The 15,272-nt window shown below is 38.7% G+C and overlaps 1 protein-coding gene across 1 annotated transcript in view; it reads right to left on the bottom strand.

Moving 5' to 3' along the window:
* GID4 (GID complex subunit 4 homolog) overlaps nt 1–15,272 on the bottom strand; it is a 40,970-nt gene that overhangs the window by 14,807 nt on the left and 10,891 nt on the right. The window contains exon 3 of the mRNA XM_043970377.1: nt 9,950–10,057. Coding sequence (XP_043826312.1) covers nt 9,950–10,057 — 108 coding nt within the window. The remainder of the gene's footprint in view (nt 1–9,949; nt 10,058–15,272) is intronic.

The following is a 15,272-nucleotide window of genomic DNA, read 5'->3' as shown; positions in this document are numbered from 1 at the left end:
CCAGTGCATTCCTCTCACCCCATAATTTTATTTTAAAGATGTCATCATGGGACAGCTAGGTGATACAGTATTACAAAGCACTAGCCCACATAAACCACCCCACCCTGACTCTGCCCCCCCCCCAAACGATAAGCAAAAGATAAAAGCTTTACAGATATCATCCCTTCACATTCAATCTACACCGGTGCCCTTTGTCTAAGTATATTCCTTTCAGCTGCCGTAATACTGAGAAAGTTCTTATGAGTTAGAAGTATTATCTTCCCGTGTAGGAATGTAAACAGTTTAACCTTTTAACATCCCTCATGATTTTTTTTAATCTTTTTATGCTTCTCTAGGGTCTTGTATTTGAAACTGAATTTTCTATTCAGTTCAGGTCTTTTCATCAAGAATGCCCGAAAGTCCTCTTTTTCATTGAAGCCCCATTTTTTCCCTGTAAAATTATACTCAGTTTTTCTGGGTAGGTGATTCTTGGTTGTAATCCCAGTTCCTTTGCCCTTTGGAATATATTCCATGCCCTTTGATCCTTTAATGTAGAAGCTGTTAGATCTTTTGTTATACTGACTGTGGCTCCACAGTACTTAATTTATTATTTTTTTTAGTGGGGCAATTGGGCTTAAGTAACTTGCCCAGGGTCACACAGCTGGTAAGTGTTAAGTGTCTGAGGCCGGATTTGAACTCAGGTACTCCTGAATCCAGGGCCGGTGCTCCATCCACTGCACCACCTAGCTGTCCCCACAGTACTTAATTTTTGAATTGTTTCTTTCTTGCTGTTTGCAGTATTTTCTCCTTGACCTGGGAGCTCTGGAATTTGGCTATAATATTCCTGGAAGTTTTCCTTTTGGGATCTCTTTCAGGAGGTGATCGGTGGATTCTTTCCATTTCTATTTAACCTTCTGTTTCTGGAATATCAGGACAATTTTCCCTGACAATTTCTTGGAAGATGATGTCTAAGTTCTTTTTTTGATCATGGTTTTCAAGTAGTCCAGTAATTTTCAAATTATCTCTCTTGGATCTATTTTCCTCAAGGAGATATTTCACATTTTTTTCATTCATTTGGATTTGCTTTATTGTGTCTTGATTTCTCAAAGTCATTAACTTCTATTTGCTCAATCCTAATTTTTAAGCAATTATCTTCTTCAGAGAGCTTTTGTACCTCCTTTTCCATTTGGCCAACTTGGCTTTTCAAGCTGTTGACTTTTTTTTCATGATCCTCCTACATCACTCTCATTTCTCTTTCCATTTTTTCCTCTACCTCTCTTACTCTATTTTCCAAGTCTTTTTTGAGCACTTGTATGGCTTGAGACCAATTCATATTTTTCTGGGAAGTTTTGGATGTAGGAGCTCTGACTTTGTTATCTTATTCTGAGAGTGTTTTGATCTACCTTGTCACCAAAGAAACCTCCAATGCTCTGTATCTTTTTCTTTCTGCTCATTATCCTAGCCTATTTCTTGGCTTTTAATTCCTTCTTAAAGTGGGGTACTGCTTCCAGAACGTACTATCCCAAGCTTCAGGGGATCCCAGGTGGTACAATTTAAAGAGAGGCTCGTTCTCAGCTCGCCTGGTCTGCAACCATGGGTCTGCTTGCTCTTTAACCAGGAAGCAGAAATCTGATTCACTGTGGTTGCAAGCTTAAGAGTGCCTGTGCCCCTCCCCCACTGGACCGCCACTCAAGTCTGCTTCCTGATTCTGAACATGGACAACACAACAGTGCTCTGCCTCAGCTCCAGCAGAGACCCCTGCTATCTCCCTCTTGCCAACCACTGGACCCCCTCACTGGTCCGTGAGCTGAGTGAGTTCCAGAAGTACCCACTGACACTGATGATTCAGAGGCTCTGGAGGCATGGCCTGCCTGTGGTTGGATCTGAGCAGCATGGCTGCACTCTTCTCTCACCCCGGTACAACAGACCTTCCCTGCCACCCTTTTAAGCCATCTTTGGCTGGAAAATGATATCACTCTGTTCTTTTGTGGGTTCTGCTGCTCCAGGAATTGTCTTATGGCATTATTTGGAGGTATGTGGACAGATCCTGTGGGGAGCTCTGAAAAGTTATGGCCTTTCTTCTGCCATCTTGGTTCCACCTCCCCAGAACTGATCTGGATATGAAGAAGGGTTACCCCTTCCTCAGAGAAAAGTATAAAAAAGATAGATAAAGATGTAGAGGGATCTTGAGGTGTGACACCGAAAGGGAACAAGTTGAAAATGGATATCCTTGATTTTCTCAAATGAGGAGGCAAGAGAAGGGGAAGAGGCCAAATTAAATGATATCCATGAAACTATAAGGACCCAGTTGGCACAAAAGTGTGAAATCTTTCATCTATGCTCATCAGTATGAGCAGAAATTGATCAGACTAGCATGATTACAAGCAAATATATTTCTACCAGACCTAATTAGGGACACTCTACCTTGAGCCAAGAATTCATTTCTATATTTTAAGCTATAGTCCAGAATCCAAACCTGATTGTCAGATATAATTTTTTCTTTGAGGCAATTGGGGTTAAGTGACTTGCCCTGGGTCACACAGCTAGTAAGTGTCAAGTGTCAAATCTGAGGTCAGATTTGAACTCAGGTCCTCCTGACTCCAGAGCCAGTGCTCTATCCACTGCGCCACCTAGCTGACCCTAGACATAATTTTTAACCAGCTCCTTTTCAAATTTTCCTCTCTTCCTAGTTCTCTACCTTTAAATGGCACCAACCAGTACATTTAAATTCTTCAGCTTCTTACCAAGATCTCCACAATGTCTAGCAATGCTTCTCTCGATCCTTCTGGTTAGGATCATCTGTCCCCATATGAATCACCAAAAGTAGGTAGTGGCTGTCATGTTTGAAAGCCTGAGCATCATGGTCCTATACACCCAGGAAAATAGCATGCCTCATGATTGTTTACATGAGATCAACAAACAGTTGGTCACTGGTATGCCTTAGCAGGTATACCTCCACTCCTTATTGTGACTACTTCTAAGGCTTGTGAAAATAATTATGAAGGCAAGGGTCACAAAGAAATGTCTTTTTAAAAAGAAGACTAATATGTCAGAATCAAGAGCTAGTACAGGCCATCAAGTTTATGAACACCAATGGAAAAAACAAAATAATTCTGGAATCCATATTATTGTCATTAAGTAGAATTTTTTTTTTGCTGGGCAATGAGGGTTAAGTGACTTGCCCAAGGTCATACAGCTAGTAAATGTCAAGTGTCTGAGGCCAGATTTGAACTCGGGTCCTCCTGAATCCAGGGCCAGTGCTTTATGAACTGTGCCACCTAGCTGTCCCCAGTAGAAACTTTTAAAAATACACCCCAATTGTTTTTCATCACACTGATAAGCTAGTGGGAAGATGCCAGTGTTTTTTCTTGGCCACAAGAAAAAAAAATCATGAAAAAGATTTTAATTTACGTTTTTCCCAGCTACTATCCATAATAGGAATAATTCTCTCACTTTTTAATGGCTTTTCTTTCTTTCTACTAAAATCTAAGCTCCACAAGGAGCTTATAAGGGAGCTGTCTTAATTATGTGTCTTCATGACACACAAACACAGACACAAGACACAGACACACACACCCCCTCAGTGGCCTAGCACAGAATTTTTTGTTCAGAATAGGTGTTTCAATAAGTGGGCTATTGAAAGAAGGAACTTCATGTCTATACTGTCCATTTTCTTCTCCATTTTAGATTTTTTGTTATCCCTTGCCAAATTTTATATTTGGCTTCCTATTCTTGGTGGCTCAGGCAGGAACAGGACTGGACTTAATAGGGCTATTTCACTAGCACATTAATACTAGGATTGTCTGCTCATTTAAAGACAATACTCAAAGGGATCCATGATCACAATTTAAACATTCCCTCTCATGACACGGATCTTCCTCTAGCATTGTGCAACTCTTGTTCAGGCTTCCCATAAGGGGAGCCACCCAATGTGATCAAGGCCTTCCTTGCTGGTCTTTGACTCTGAAAGGGTATCAGGGGAGCATTCTGGCAGCCCATCTGTTGTCTCTCTCCATGTGAACAGCCCATCTTGTCTCCCATCACATAACTGCTTAATGATATCTTCTACTTCTGTTCTTCAGAGTTTCTTGTCTTATTATATACTGCAACCTGCACATACCTACCATGTGCTTTCTCTATGTGATGTTCATTATTATTTCATAGACTGATGAATTTCACTTCTCACCAGCCCACCCTCCATTCTATCAAAGTGATCTTCCTAAAGCTCAAGTCTGACCCAATCATACACATACACTCCTCCCCGCAAGAACTCCAACAGCTGCCTCCAGGAAGAAACATACAATTCAGTCTGGCTGTTAAAGCCTTTCTAACCCGGTCCTTCCAGTATTCTCACACCCTGCTTCCCACTCTATACACTCTGATGCAAGACATCAGCCTCCTGGCTCTTCCTCACACCCAACATTCCATCTTCAGACTTTGCCATTTCACTGGCCACCCCCATGCTTGGAACTCTCTTCCTTCTTGTCTCCTGGCCTCCATGACTTTCTTTAGGTCTCAGCTAAAACACTACCTTCTGCTAGAAGCTTTTCCCAGTGTCCTATAATACTAGTGCCTTTCCTTTGAAATAACCTTCTATTCATATTCTCTCTGTACACACACACACACACATATATATATACCCATATATCTTATATGTACATAGCTATTTGCCTATTTTCTCTTCTATTAGAATGTGAGCTCCTTGAGGGTGGGGATTGTTTTTTACTTTCTTTGTAATCTCAAGTTTAGCACAGTCTGACACATTGAAATGACTCCTGGCTTCTTTGGCATCCTTAAAGACTTGGCTCAAATCCCACTTTCCACAGGAACCCTATTTTGTATGCCCAAGATATGGTCTCTTCTCTCTGAGATATTCTCATTTACATTACACAAATTTTGTATGTACCTAGTTATTTACCTACAACGTAATATCATCTGTATGTAGATTACACTGAGATCTATACATCCTTCCCTGGTCTCCCTCCTGACATACAGTCTTATAGTATCAACTGCCTAATGAATATTTCAAATGAGATGTTCTGTAGGCATCTGAAACTCTACATATTGAAAACAGAATTCATTATCTTTTCACCCAAACCAACCCATCTTCCAAATTTCCCTATTTTTGTTGAGCCCTACAATTATCCTAATTACTTACAGCTGCACTTCATTGTCATTCTTGACTTCTTACTCTCCTTTACTTCATATAACCTATCAGTTGTTCTAAGTCTTGTTGATTCTGTCTCCCCAGTCTCTCTTGAATCTGTCACCTCTTGACTCACATGGTCCTAGTTTCTTCCCTCAGCACCTATTACCTACACTAAGGTAGTAGCCTTAGTTAACCTCCCTGCCTCAAGTCTCTCCATTCTCCAAACCATTCTCCACAAAGCAGCCACAGGGACAGTCCAAAACCATGTCGCTCTGTCCTGCTCAATAAACTCCAGTGGCTTCCTACTACCTCTAGGACAAAGGTCCTTAATCTAGGGTACATGAACTTGGATGGAAAAAAAAAATCGCATCTTTATTTTCACCAAACTCTAAATGAAGTTTTGCAATTGTTTCAATTATAAGCTGTAACAGTTAAAATCAAGGTAAACTGGGGCCCAGAGTTCTGAGTACAATCAATTTATTAGTAAAGTACAAATGTACCAATAAATAGGATCTCAGCTTCTTCAGAAAAGCTAAGATCTCCCTGAATGAGGGGGGCAATCTTCATTAAATAGTTTTTAGGGATTATAGAACAAAGAACAAAACTTCTTAGGTGGGGAACAAGTTATGATTAGTTACAGAGTTGCGACATGGGGCACAATGACTGGCTGGAAATTGAGAATGAGGGACTAGCAACACCCCTTCCTTCCCTGCCGTGACTAAGAAATGTTCATTGAGTCCACCTGCAAGGTCAGAGAGAGTGGACTAGACTTCTTTGGACAGTAAACCAGATATCCTTGAAGGAAAGATTGCTGGTGTAGAGATACTGGACCTGACTCCCTGGTGTCCATCCACATCCCTCAAGGATGGCATATTTCCTTGAAGCAAGAACAGAAGAGTGATTAGAGAGCGGGATTTCTAGACAGAATTTATTACAGGGCACCCGAATTTCTGAACTATAAGTTCAGAAACAAAGAACCATGACTTAGGGAGTTATAGGACAAAATCAATAAGGATCTCAAAGCAAAGGGAACAAACCACAGTAGTAATACCAATACCTGTGACTTTACAAATAGAAACCATAGTTCTCATATCACATTACATTTGTTATAAATATCTCAAAATATAATTTATATTCATCACTACTTCAAAATTATTATAGTTATTAGACTGGCAGATCCCATGTGATCCCAGTCCTCTGTGTCTGTCTACATATGCTCATGCAAAGGACTTGGCCATGGTACTTCTGTGCCCCGTAGTTATTCAGTCACTGAACTGTGAAATTGCATGTTTTTACATTGGTGACTCAGACACCTACTTTGCTCTCCACTATTCCCTAAGTACAATTATTTACCAATAAATATATAGAAGGAGAAGAATTGCTTTCATTTTGCAAAAACAGAAGTTCTCAACTTTCTATAAGGTGACATGGCCCTTTAAAACACATATAGGCATATGCACTACATATGGAGACCAGGCAAGTTCAAACACATTTTGATGGTTGACATAACTTTAGTATGTTATTTAAAGTAACATTATCACTAACACACTACACAATGATAAAGGTCATGTACAGGGTTCTAAGTTCTGTGAATAGAGATTCTTTATCTTATTTTTCCTCTTCATTCTCCCTTTTGGTACACTGTGTTATGAAGTAAAGATATACATACAGTATATTGAAGTTATTTTCATACATTATTATTTTATTAAAATGCTGTTCATTTGAAAAATAGCTTCATGAGAAAACTGCAAACATTATTTCTAGGATACAACTTTACATATAAAAATAGCCAAATTCCAGGAAGAACACAACTCCTGAGCTACTGCTGTAATCCATGTTTCTATAAGAGGGTTAGAAAGCCATTAAAAGCGTTAAAACGGGGCAGCTAGGTGGCGCAGTAGATAGAGCACCGGCCCTGGAGTCAGGAGTACCTGAGTTCAAATCCAGCCTCAGACACTTAACACTATAGCTGTGTGACCCTGGGCAAGTCACTTAACCCCAATTGCCTCACTTAAAAAAAAAAAGTGTTAAAACTTTGGATAAATTGTAAAACTTGTCTTATGTTACTTATACAAATTTCTTGAATATCTTACACAAATTACTTATTTCTATCCAGACTTAGCAAATCACTTAAAAATCATACAAAAATATTGAGCTTCCCCCCAAAAATCAACTCAAATATTTTAGCTTTTTTCCTATTTTTGCTGACCTAATTTAAGTTGAAATGTCAAAGAAAGTATAAAGATACATGGCTAATAATAATAACAAATGCTACTATTTATATAGCCCTACTAAATGCCAAATACTATACCAAGTCCTTTACAAATATAATCTCATTTGAGTTTCACAACAACCCTGGGAGGTAGGTGTTTTTATAATGTTCATTTTGCAGGTGAGGAAACTCAGGCAAACAGAAATTGAATGACTTGCCCAGTGTTACACAGCTAATAAGTGTGTAAGGAGAGATTTGAACTCAAATCTTCCCGATTCTAGACCAGCACTTTATACATTGTGCCACCAAGCTGCCTAGTTTTACTTGAAGTAATGATCATAAAATGTGCCATAAAAGCCAAAGCTGGTGTGTGTGTGTGTACATGCACACAGAAGAATTCTTGTGAATGAAATTATGAAGTCAGGAAAACTGAAAGAGCCACCTCATATGTATATACTAAAAATGCATGTAAAGATGTGATTCTTTTTGTGCAAAGAAAGCTCAATTTGAAAAGCTGGGACACTTTCCAAACTTGGATTTGCCATTTCACAGAAACTTTTTCTTGAAGCATCTCATAAAGTTGCTTACTGAACTGCCCAGCAAATGAAGCCCATACTCCTGGAGAGATTTTAGTAAAGCCAGATATCTGTACTGGCAATGGTCAAAATGGTTTGTAGTTTGCAAGAGAGGAAAAACTGGAAGCAGTTCTATTGTGCAATAAGAGGATACATTCTACGATCATGGACATTTTCAAGCAGGTCATTAAGAAATAGGCTGACTCACCATCCCCCTCCAGTATGCTACTGGATGAAACTAGACATCTTTTAGTATAACCAGCTCCTTGTTTGTTTGCTGTGCACACTGACACCATCAATGAACAATTCTTATTTTCTGAGTCCTTTTTGGATACTAAAAAGACTGTCAACTTTCAGGAATGGCAAAATAGTTTTGCCAAACAAGATTCTGGAAAGTAAAGCTTCATAATTTTTGCACAGAGTTTGTGTGATACTCTGTAACGCATCAGGATTTGCTTTTCTGGTGAAAAAAAAAGAAGTTCCTTTCATCATCACAGATACGGGGCAGCTAGATGGCGCAGTGGATAGAGCACCAGCCTTGAAGTCAGGAGTACCTGAGTTCAAATCCGGCCTCAGACACTTAACACTTAGTAGCTGTGTGACCCTGGGCAAGTCACTTAACCCCAATTGCCTCACTAAAAGAAAAAAAAGTTTACATCATCACAGATCTGCAGGGGCAACAAAGAATCCTCTAAAAACCCTGAAAGAAGTTTTGTCAAATAGTCCTAAGTTACCAAGTTTATCAGAAGCAAGTCTTTAAGTCGTCACATTTTTAGATTTTTGTCAAGAAATGGGAACAAAATAGAAGTGTTTCTCTACCACACAGAAGTTCAATGGCTTTCAAAAGGAAAAGTCTTGAACAATTGCTTTTATGAATTAAGGGCACAGGTTTCACATTTTCTAAAAGAAAAAGAAAACCCACTCTTGGAGTACTTCGAAAGAAAGAATCTGTTCACTGGCTGGCTTACCTGGCAGATTCTTTTCTGAGACAAATCTTTCAATTCAAGGTCCTAAAGTCACCATTATGGATGATATTGACAAATGTCTTGGCTTTCTTGCCTAAACTGCCAGTATGGAAAGTGAGAATAGAAGCAACATCCTTACAAAGTTTCAAAAGCCAGAGGAAGTGCTTTACTAAGACTGAGTGGAGATACAAAATTATTTGTCAATTTCTTTGAAAAAAGAAATCTACAAACAATTGGAAACAACACTTCAGAACTCTTTCAAAAGTTACTTCTATTTAGATGACATTAAAGTTGAACCATAAGACTGACAATTCTTTTCTTTGATATAAACTGTATTGAAGATGACTTAACCAAAGATGAACTCACCGATCTTAGGACCAAAAATTTATGACAACTTACTATATTTGAGTTTAACTCAAAATGCCTTCGGAGTTCAAGTGCTACTGAAAGAAGCCTATGTTCATGCCTTATAAAAGTGAGCTGTGGAAGCTTTAATTCCATTTATAACAATATATTTTTGTGAACCAAGATTTTCAATACTTGTAACCATCAAGACAAATAAAAAAGTTGTTACATATCCAATATGACACATGTGTTGCCTTGTCAAAGACCAATCTATTCAATCTAAGCAACAGCCCTCACTTTTTTAAGAAATAAAATTTAACTTGTCTATATTTTTAAAATATTTTGTCATATTACTACATCATAAATATAACAAGATAAAATATTTTGATAACTATGTTAATATAATTTATTTCCTCTATAATCCCATGTATTTTATTTTATACATTTAAAAATATTTTTCTGAAAAAAAGATCTGTGTTACACTGCACTGCTGGAAGAAATACTCACATTAATAAGATCACCATTTGAGATGCTGGAACAAATCCCCCTTTCGCTCATAGCTTTAACTTCCAACAAGAAAGCAAATGTGTAGCCAATTAGAAGAGTACCTTTTTTTTGGCCTGGAAATGTTTAATAGCCTAAAAGATCCTAAATCTCTAAATTACCTTTAGTTGCCAAATTGTCATTGGAAGAGTCAAAGTGGATCATTCAAGGAGTTACTCACCCAGTGTTTACGGTCTACATCCTCATCTGCATCCCACTTTCGGGTTAAGAATGGATGCTTTTTGCTGATTATTTCCCCTTCAAAGAAGGTAGTAAGAGTTGGGTATTCCTATAGCAAAATAAAATATCTTTTTAAACTCTTAGAAAAAACAATCTTTTCCATTCTAATGGATAAAAGTTAACATTGCTAAGCAGCGATACAAATTAGAGTTAAAAACTACAGAATGGGAACAAATCTGCCAACAGCAGAGGGTATAAACACTTAATTTATTCATATAGTCCACAAATGAGAGAGGGTCTCTCCTGTGTTTGCTGCATTTTGAAAGTCTGATGCCAGAAGTAGACTCACCAATAACTCAAAATATTTCTGTCACAGAACTTTTTACAACACCTTGATAGGCAGATGACAGCTTAGCAAATCATTTTTTCAAAGAGTAGTTCCAAAGCAAACCAATCAAAGTAAGTGGTTCCAAACTAAAAGTTTAAGAATCAAAGCAAGTGACGAGGACAGCTTTGATTTTATATACTTAAAAAAGCAAGTAATAAATATTCATGATTTCATTTATATGCCTCATTATCTGCTCTATTTTTAATAAGAATCTGCTCATTGTATTTGGTATGAGTTGAGATCAGAGTAATTTTGAACTCAAAAGATATCAAATAAAATAATCATATAAATTATGAGGTTGGCTGTACATCTGTGTCTCCTGACATGCACACACAGTCAGACCTGTAATTCCACTGGTATAGGGAACTCCCAGTGAGGAAGCACCCCTTTCCAAAGCAGAGAAGCACCTGCTCTGCCACTTAGTCTGAGTTACCCAGGGCCAGGGTCATACAGTCAGTATGTGTACAAAGAGGCTAGAACTCAAATCTTCCTAACTCCACTTCCCTGCCCTGCTCCCCATCCTGCTCCCTCCAAGAGTAATACAGCCACATTTAAAAAAAATTCTCTATAACCCCTTCCTTATGTTGTTTCCAACAGTATTCATACAATAATATATTTTTTAAAGTGCTATTGTTTTAATATTAGTTTTCCCCATGTCCCCCTGTAAAAGAATAACCATTATAAGAAAACCAGTTTTCAGTTATATTCTGTTGTTTTCACCACTCTCTCTCCATCAAATGCTTCATACAATTCAGCATCTACATAAGCACCCCTCTCTTCTTCCTCAATTTTCAGCGCACTATGCAGATATATGCAATAGTTTCTTTTCCTCAACAAAATGGAAGCTCTAGGAAACCAGGGACGGCTTCTATTTATCTTTGTATCCCCAGGGTCTAGCATACAGGAGGTATTTAATGTTTGCTAAATTGAATATACTATACCAGACCACAATGAACCAGGCACATACAATCTTGAAAGCTTCATAAAATCAAGAATGTCTCCACTATGTCTACAACTTATTGGAAAAGATCTGATTTATGGAAAAATAGCTGTTTATTTTTTAGACAGAAAACTTCAAGATATTATAAACTTATTGGCCTACCAGACCCCACTTTCTCCAAAGCCAAAGGATATCCTGTTTGTTTATATATAAAGATACGCCAATTAAATGAGTATTCTAACAGAGTTATTTGTGGTCTTATTCTCCCTAACTAGATTATAAACTCAATGAGCACATTCCTATTAAAAATAGAGCTAACAGAGTTAAATTTTATTTCTTAAAAAAAAGTGAGGGCTGTTGCTTAGATTGAATAGACTGGTCTTTGACAAGGCAACACATATGTCATATTGGATATGTAACAACTTTTTTATTTGTCTTGATGGTTACAAATATTGAAGCTAGACAGATGACTGTTTCAAGGCCTAACAAACCTCAGTACTAGCTCATTGTGGCACCTCATAATTAGCACAATCTTACCCTCAAGCACAAATATAAGATTCATGATTTCATCAGTAACAGGGAGCTCCAGGTGAGCACCTCTCTCTACAAATGCAGATTTATAACTGCCCTAGAACTGAAGTCTTGCAGAGTTGCCAGGGAATACTAAGAGATTAAGGGCCTTGTACAGGGACCAGCAGCCAGTATGTGACAGACATTGGGCTTGAACAGAGCGCTTTCTGTCTCCCAGGCTAGAACCCTATCTACTATGCCACACTACCCCACTCATTCCAGTCTTTAAGCCATGTACCTCACCACCTTTGTGCTGCCCTCTGCCAAGGGGTTCCTGTGATCTATTTAGTAACCAGGCCAAAGGGCAATTCTTTCCAAAGTCAAAAATAATATGCAAACTTGAGAATATAAAAATGCCATCAGTGTTAAGGAACTAGAGATACTTACAAATAAGGTATTTGGGTACTCTTAGCTTCATCTAATTAATATAAAACCCAGAGCTTCAGCAGGAATTCCCAACAAGCAAGTTTCAAGTAGTGTGGCAGAAGAACTGTAGCTTGTTTTTCTTTGGTAGTATGTATACATACATAGATGCACATAATATATATGTGTGTGTGTGTGTGTGTGTGTGTGTGTGTGTGTGTGTGTGTGTGTGTGTGTGTGTATAGATACATCTATTTATAAATTTAAAAAATTTCTGACATCTGACCACAATTCACAACACTCTTAATCGACTTGTAGCTACTGTTCAAGTTTATGCTTTACAGACATAAATGTATCTGATTTTGTGCTTGAATTCTAATTTGTGCAGTAAACTTTTGTTATAAATGTGTCAATTTATAATTTCTGAAATATAGTCCATAAGATCATCAGTAGGCAGCTAGGTGGCACAGTGGATAAATCGCTGGTCCTGGATTCAGGAGGACCTGAGTTCAAATCCAGCCTCAGACACTTGACACTAATTAAGCTTGTGTGACCCTGAGCAAGTCACTTAACCCTCATTGTCTCCACCCCCCACAAAAGATCATCAGTATAAAAGGAACTAAGGATATCTAACATGGAATAAAGGAGACCAAGGGGTAATAATACAGCTGTTTCAGCCATCACAAGTACTACTCTGAAGAAGATGGATTAGACATACTTTTCAATATACTTGGCCTCAGGAGGCAGAGTTAGGAATACATGATGGAAACCACATAGAAAAACTTCTAACAATTAGAGATATCCAAAAATGGAATGTACTGCTTTAGTAAATAATGAGTTCCCCATCATTGAAAGTCTTCTGAAGCCTGAGGCTAGATGGTCATTTGTTGAGGATATTGTAGGGGGAATTCCCACGCAGGTTTGGACTAGATTAAGTGAGATTTTACAAATTTAATGTTCATACCTCTCTACATTTTTCCACTCTGTATATCTAACTCCCTTAAACTACACCTGGAGTAAATGAAATATTTCTATCAGCTTCTCCACTCATCTGGCAATAACTGTCATTTACCTGGAAAAGTGGGTAAAGGTTGATAGGAATTTGGGAGACAGAAGCCAGCCATTTAGTGATATGGGTCCTGCACCACACCTTGCAATTTACAGCGTGAGAGTTTTGTTTTTGTTTGTACTGTGATGAAATAATGGGATTTAGCAGATACTCAAAGACCCACCTGGAGATTAATCTATACTGATTGAATCAAGTGAGAGTGATTGACTGCTGATTAAGCCGACTTCAAATTAATTGGATTGTAATCACACCTGGCTATCTCTTAAGAAGGTATTGTTCTCAGAAACTAGACTGTGAACTCAACTTGAGAACATCTTCAAAGCCAATGGATTTGGATGATGCCAACCAATCACCTTGAAGCAGTGTGTAAGGACCGCCTCTGTTCCAGATCTATAAAAAGCTTCCACAAACAGCTTGCTGGGGGTTCCTGATTAAAGCAGGCTCATGGAGGAGGACTTCAGGAAGAACCCAACCAGGCTGGAACTCTAGGCTAGACTGGAGCTGAAGCTTCTGATTTAAGGTTTCTGATTTAGATTTTAAACATCACAGTACCATCCAATTTAGTATAGAAATCAACTAAATTATGAGTTAGGAAACCTGGGTTCTAGTCCTAATTCTGACCTGATGCAATGGGGACCTTAGGCAAAATCATCTCTAATGCTCTGTGGTTCTAATGCCTACCTCAAAGGGGCAGTGTATACAGAAAAGAGTCAGGATTTTGGGATTAGGCTCTGATGGATGGTGGAATTCTGCTTCAATCAAAAGATATGGGTGGGGCAGTGGATAAAGCACCAACCCTGGATTCAGGAGGACCTGAGTTCAAATCCAGCTTCAGACACTTGACACTTACTAGCTGTATGACCCTGTACAAGTCACTTAACCCTCATGCCCCACCAAAAAAAAAAAAAAAAAAGATCAGAGACCACAAAGGATATGGGGAAAAGTACTGGTTTTTGGACATCATTTGAAGCACAGAGAAGGAGAATCATTTTGTGACCAAAGATTAACTAACTCCCTAACAGGATTATCATGATGATCATAGGCTGTCTATACCTTAAGCTGGTCTCTTCAGGTAACATAACCAAATATCAATCAGAGTAGTGTTTTCCAGAGACATAAAGAACTACTAATGGAGAACAGGTCTCCAACAGTCCCACTAAAGAGATTTTAGACATGGCACTGCCTAGTCTTTGTAACATTCTAGTTTTAGGACTGAAGTCTGCTATATGTATGTAAAACTTACTTAATTCAATTCAGTTAGAACGTCTTAATCTAGGGCCATTCTAACATTAGGACCACAGAAGACCAGAAGCCATATCCTTAAGTCATAGTGGCCTCCAAAGGTGGGGAGGGAGGCACCAAATGTATTAGGCTTCTAGACACCAGAAGCCATGTTACTATCACACCAGGGAATGTCCAATGGGTCCACTGGGGGCTGGAGGAAGGAGGGGACAGACTATTTACTGAGGGAGAATGTACTTTTTAGGGGAGGTAGGTGGTTAAGAGACTCCATCTGAGGCATAATTCTGATGATCCATAAAGGTGAAGGCATTGTGGGAATGGATGCTATGAGACCATGGAAGTCAGTACCTACATAGGCACTTAGAGCTTCCTCTATAAAAGTTATTGTGGGAAAAGCCAAATGGGGTCATCTAAGCCATCCCATATAGTTCAGGTCATAGGAGCCATGAAAGTTCTCTCTCCCCTAGGAATGGACATGAAGGAAAGTGGTGTATTGCACAATCTCAACTTCATTTACAATTCTGTGACACCAGTAACAAAGACAGGGAGCACTTGGAGACTTACAGTGAACTACAAGGAGGTAAATAAAGTCATCATGCAAACTGCTATAACCATTTATGACCTTGTCAGCACGATGGACCAGCCTGGGATAATGCTGTCCTGTCTTGAAGAAAGCAGCACAAAGCAGGCAGTAGTACAATGCCAAGGGAGTTAGAATAAAGATCCAAGGAGCCCAGGAAACATGGACAGCA

Source organism: Dromiciops gliroides, chromosome 1 (genome assembly GCF_019393635.1).
Source record: "Dromiciops gliroides isolate mDroGli1 chromosome 1, mDroGli1.pri, whole genome shotgun sequence".
Classification (NCBI taxonomy): Eukaryota; Metazoa; Chordata; class Mammalia; order Microbiotheria; family Microbiotheriidae; genus Dromiciops; species Dromiciops gliroides.
Note: the sequence above shows the minus strand (reverse complement) of the source record. Positions and strands in the feature narration are given on the sequence as shown.